This window comes from Spermophilus citellus (genome assembly GCF_964194105.1).
Source record: "Spermophilus citellus genome assembly, chromosome: X".
NCBI classification, from domain to species: Eukaryota; Metazoa; Chordata; class Mammalia; order Rodentia; family Sciuridae; genus Spermophilus; species Spermophilus citellus.
Genome location: NC_138190.1, coordinates 12,666,566 through 12,672,742, shown reverse-complemented (window position 1 = coordinate 12,672,742; position 6,177 = coordinate 12,666,566). Strand labels below are relative to the sequence as shown.

Genomic DNA, 6,177 nt, shown 5'->3' with positions numbered 1-6,177 from the left:
CTGAAGCGATATTTGCTGTTTGAACCCCAGCGTCAACACTCAGAGTTGCTCTGTGGTTTGGGCAAGCCAAGTAAGCGCCCTGTGTTCAGTTTCCCTCTCTGTAAAGTGGACATACGAAGGGGGAACAGGACTACTGAGAAACACTTAGAACAGTACTTGGCATAGAACTATGCTATGTAATAAGGGTACGTCACATTACCTAGCGACATATTGCCTTCCGTGCATCAAGGATGCTCATCTTGGGAAGGAGGAACAGTCTGAGTAATTTATCAAAAGCAAAACAGTTGTTTCAAAGTCAAGTCACAGCTCTTTTCCTGGCCCAGAAAGGAACTACAAGGAAAACAGCTTGAATGTTGGAAATGTAACGTGAAACTAGTTTAGTGCCCACTATAGATTTTTTGCTTCAACTTTTGCCATGATAAATCCCTCCTTTATGTCCACTTTTTGTTTGTAAAACCCAAGAATATAATTTTATAACATGAAGAGAAACGAGTTGTTTAATTGCAGTCACGTTTATTTGCAGTTTCTATACACACTTTCTAGGTAATCAAACTTTTCTGATACATTTTTTGAGAGGGGTTCACAATGAAACTGTCACCGTTTTTACTAAAAATAAATACAAGACTTAAAGTGTTGCACAGCTCTAAAATATACAAAGGCTTGGATTGAATGTAAACGTTGAAAACATTTTACAAAAGAAACCATCTTTGCAACAATTTAAAAAGTTTATATTTACAAATATTACAAAAATACAAAATGGATGCAAGTCCATAAACCATTGTCTTTTTGGCCAGCATGAACTGGTTCTAGTACCAAAATAGTTACACTGTAACCTTCTTCATAATTTTAAATCTTTGTCAGGATCTAGTTCTTAAGTGCCACCACTGCAGCAAATGTACCCACTCACTGACCTTTGGCAAGAGCAAACAGCATGTTTTGTTTGCTATACAACTAGTCCATGTCCTCTACTTAGCCAAAAACAAAACAAAACAACAACAAAATCAAAGCAAAATCAAAAGTCGGGGAAAAAGAAAAAAAAAATCTCCCCTACACAACATAGACCTGTTGTATAAACATAAAAAAAAAAAATCAGCATCAGTGCAAACAACAGAAGAAAAGTTCAGGTTGATGTTCTTTACAATACCTAATGTGTGTAACCTGCTTCAAGCCAGCAGTGATGTTAAAGACAGCTCTAAATCTTGGTTTTGTTTGTTACATAACAAATCCATGTAGAATATTCCAGATGCTTAAGGAATTTCTTGCTTTTTTACTCAGTTACTCAATACTCTTTTCCACAGTGAATTTAAAATCCATCTTTATTTGGGTTTTTCTTAAATCTATGAAATATAAAATAGAGAAACTCTGCTATAGATTTTTAGAGTAAACAAAATAAGTAAAACTATATTTATAAGGGTTAGTTCTGTGATCATATAGAAGGTATCTTATTGCCTTACAATTCAAGTCAATATGTATTTTAAAATATATATGGTACCATTACTTAAATTAATGTCAATAATAAAAAGGTGACATTTTTATTAAAGCCAATCCATGTTTTCTATTCAAGATTTAGAATCACTTTTAAAGCCCACATACCTCTTTCTTCACTCTTAAAAAACCCCTAACTACGCAAAAGCCATACTGCAAACGAACTGCTTTTATGAGAATTATAAAAGATCACCATTGTGACTGGAAATGATGGTTTCTTATCACATTTGTCTAAAAACTTTATTTTTAAAATTTTGCCAAGTGTACTTTTCGAAGCATGAGACAGATCTGTTCATGTTCCCATGTGGTGTCAAACCATGCTGGTTGTCTTAATTAGTGTGTTCCAATGAGAAATGATGGTCCATTTTTTTCAAACCCCAAAACATTTTTCTTTTAATAAAAAGTATAACACTTTGTAAATGTTCAAACCCTTTACCAGGTAGCTTATCTATCCCCAGTACACATGTTCACACATACACACCCACACACACTCTCTCGCTCTCTCTCTCTCCCTGTCACACTCTCTCTACCCCCTCTCAATCTCCTCCTCTACCCCTCCACCCCCAGCACCCATTTTTACATACAAGAATGACAAGAAATTAAGTAACACAATTTGGTAGTACAAACAAATAGTAGAAGCCAAACATTTTTTTTTCTTTCCAAACAAACAAAACACCAACAGCAATCAGATTCTCTAATTCTTAATCTGTAACATCTTAAAACACATTTCTATTGAAAGACAGTATCTTCTTAGACGAGGCTTTCTCCTTTATTTTGCATTGAGTTAATCCCAAACCACAAACCCCTTTCCACACATCCTACTTTTCCAAATACCACTTGCATGGGCTTAAAGCCAGCTGCATATCAATTTCTTGGTAACCCTGGTGTAGTCTATCATTCTACTCACATTCTAGTCTTTTATAGGCCATATCCCTTCTTAGTTCTCTCTACTTTCTACCTCTCCCATTCAAAACCTATTCTAAGTACATAGCTGCTTATATTTCTGACACAATTCCAAATATTAGTATCAGTTCACGTGAAAGTCAGAGGTGTAAAAACCACTTGCAGATTTCGACTTGTAACTACATTTTTTTTCAGTTTTAAGACAAGAAAATTCAAGTAATTTCAAGTAATTCAGCTTGTTTCCCTGCCTTCATTTTATCAGAGCACTTGCCCTGACAGTTCCTTTCCCACCCGCCACCCTCCCCCTTTGCCATCAAGCAGATATAGTAAAACCAGACAAAAACTCAGTTGTATGTAGCATTGTGAACCAGAGCTGTTCCCCATTCCCAGTTTAACAGTGAATATAAATAATGCATATACACATACCTATTTCCCAACTACATTGTTCACAGTGTCATTTCTGTTAATTTTTAGGTAGCATGAATCTCATCAGCACAGAGAGAAAGCTTCACTGAAAACTCATTGCAGGTACTTACTGATAAATCAATAGCTCTGTGGCATGCTTACATTTTATTTTTGTTAGTTTAAGAACCTGGAGCTAATTGCTAAACTGTTGAAGGATTTTAAAGATTATAGTCATTGGATTATGACCTTTTATGTCCCCAGTAGCCTAATATAAAACATAACCTAAAATTAACTACTGGTTTCCCTACTCATTCTCTTTAAAGCAATCCATTGAAAAAATTAAAGTCTAAGGGACACTCACTGTCAAATGCTGTTTTTTCAGGGCTTTGTGTTGAGAATGATGACTTCTCTCATGTTGACTAAAAAAAGTCAAAAGCATGCTTTTCATTCTGTCCAAATTACCACATGGCAAATCACAGCTACAGGTTGCTATTAGCTTGTTTATGCTGTAATTTGTCATAAAAATGATTAGGTCTGAATTCTTTATCTTAGATTAATCACATTTCAGTATATGACCTCAAGGTTTCCTTTATTTCACCAGTTTTAAATTCATATTTGAGGTTTTCATCACTCAGAAATTATCGGTGGACATTTAAATATGGTATTGATATGAAAATGGTATTCACAGAATACAGTTATTACACTTTATTTTGTGTGTTCTACAAACAGTTGGTGTGCAGTAGATAATTGGCCACATGTCCACTCATCATTGATAAACCTATTTACACATTTTTATCAAAAATATGGTATTTACATATGTGTACTTCTTTCTTCTAAATTTTGCTTTTGTTCATTTTAATGTAAAAAAATACCAAACCTCCAGAGTAGTTTCATCTTCTTAAAGAATCATGACAGTGAGGGCTTTATTTATTTATTTATTTATTTTTGAATAGGCAGCTCTGGGAAAAACCTTGTGTAGGTTTCATGAAAATTAGATATTTTTATATGCTTTATTATCACGGGGAATGAGGTTGGGTAAATCAAACTAAGCTAAAGAAAAACCATGAAAAGACAGTGCAGTTACTCAAAACATGGAAACGAATCAAGAATGACTAAACCACTTTTTGTTTCCCCAGCATGTATTTAGAAATCCGTTGCTAAGCAGTGATGCTCCCCAGTCCTGTTACTTGTCCGGAGTCCTCTGTAGCATCCCCACATCCCCTCGGAACTAAGGGTTTGGGCGTTTGGGGGCAGCCTGACATAGGCGGCCTATGTGGAGCTCTGGGAGGAGCGGTCGTCATGTGGGCTCCCGTCGGAGTTTTCCGTCTCTCCCTCGGAGATGGCCTGCATGGGCGTGTTGTACAGCCGGCAGCGGACACTGTAGCGGCTGCTGCTGGCTACAGGGGGCGCCCGGGAACGTCCAACCCTGGCTGATGCTGAGGTGGCAAAGTTCTTAGAGGAAAATCCTTCCGCGTTGACTCTCGGGGAGCACGGGGAGAGTGGGGACAATGCCTCGGCCCCAGGGGATCCCTGATGGGCATCATCGGTGCTTTGGGGGGACTCCACTGTGAGTTCCCCAGGAGGTTTGGGCAGGATGGGACTCTTCAGGATCTCAGTGGCAGACATGCGGTAACTGGAATCAGAGCGACTGCCTTTCTTGAGGAGTAGCAGCTTAAACTCTTCGTTGGATGTGTTGGACTTTTTGGCATTGCGGTAGATGAGACCAGGAGACCTCTGGCTGTTTGCAGTTGTCACGCTGCTGCTGGGCGAAGTGACAGAACTGGCCCCGCTGCTACTGCTGCCAAGGGGAACTCTCGATTTGCTTCGAACAGACATGTCCCCAGAATCTTTTCTTCCAAGTACTTTCCTCTTGGATCTTTAAGAAAAGGAAAACAATGGAGCAAATCATCTGAGTCCGCATACATTTTTATGAAGCAAAGAGTTCATTTCCATTCACACATCCATTTGAAAAGTATTTTGAGTGTGTCCTATGTGATAGGATACTAAGTATTAGGGCTACAGAGATGAAGAGTAAGATATATTCCTTGCCCTGTGACACTCAGAGTTTGAGGAAAATTCTCCTATGAATGGTGGGCATCAGTTACATTCTGCAGACGCCCTTTTCACAGCCAATGTTGGGGCTAGAGGTTATAGAGGAGGATTTATTGGGATGTTTTGCAGGGACTTAAGAAAATACTGCTATCTGACTTTTTATTAAAATGTGAAGGACTGTGGCTTTTTCTTATGGAATCTGTCTCTACAATGTAGATGAAATGCTTTGGTGTTGAGAATTGACTTCCAAACAATATTAGAAAGAGCAAATAGTTGGAAGAGTGGGCGGGACAGGACTGGCCCTAGTTTGATAGTTAATGGGTCTGGGTGATAGACTTATGGGGATGCATTAGACAACTTTCTATTTTCACATAAAAAATTAGTTAAATGATTTTTTAAGTAAATCAATTCATCTTTGACTGCAAATATCATTTCCCATAGCTGCCCAGGAACACCAACAGCATGTTAAGTGGTAAGCCAAACTCTGTGAGGAATTCAGCATCTAGATCATCCCTGGAGTTCTTAAAGCTTTATATACTGCAAGCTCTCAAGGAATCAAACTAACTCTTATCTCTGTGGTGTAAATACATAAGTAAACCCTATACAATTGCAAATCTAAGATTATCAACCTCAATAAGTCTGCACCCATCATCATATTATTGATTTTCTTTTGATAAGTAAGCAGGTATAAATTTAATGAATCTACAGCATAACTCAGTTCATTGAAAAGTGCTGGCAACATGCTCTTTCACCAACTTAAAAATATGTAAAGAAGGGCTGGGGATGTGGCTCAGAGGTGGAGCACTCACCCAGCATGCGTGAGGCACTGGGTTTGATCCTCAGCACCATGTAAATGTAAAATAAAGATATTGCGTTCACCTATAGCTAAAAACTAAGTTTAGAAAATGTAAAGAAAATGTGAGCTTTATAATGGAGACCAGCCTGATTTTGGTTCACTGAAACCTCTGTGGTTGATATCTTGCATATACTATCTGGCACTCCCATAAGGGAGAATTTTCAAACTAACTTTTGCTTTTGACCTATCATATTCTAGACACAAAAATATCACCTTATCATCAAAATCAAATATATGACCTGTTGGTATCACCATTACACTAATTGGATGGGTTCATGGGCTTTAACTTATTCAAGACTGCATAGAAAGTGGCAGAAGTAATTCAAATCTAGGTCTTTCTGATTCCACTACTTTCATCCTGTGTGCCATTGAGACACAACATATGATTCCTTAGGGATAAGTACTTGGCTCCTTAATTTATGTAGAAGATTAGTAATTTGTCCTAGGATTGAAGATAAAGTATGAGGAGGAGTTTA

At 37.7% G+C, this 6,177-nt stretch overlaps 1 protein-coding gene across 1 annotated transcript in view; it reads right to left on the bottom strand.

Annotated features, from left to right (window-relative positions):
* Positions 1-2,727: 2,727 nt before the first annotated feature.
* NHS (NHS actin remodeling regulator) overlaps positions 2,728-6,177 on the bottom strand; it is a 337,999-nt gene continuing 334,549 nt past the window's right edge. The window contains exon 9 of the mRNA XM_081278169.1: positions 2,728-4,669. Within this exon, the coding sequence (XP_081134295.1) occupies positions 4,063-4,669 (607 nt within the window). The 3' untranslated portion in view covers positions 2,728-4,062. The remainder of the gene's footprint in view (positions 4,670-6,177) is intronic.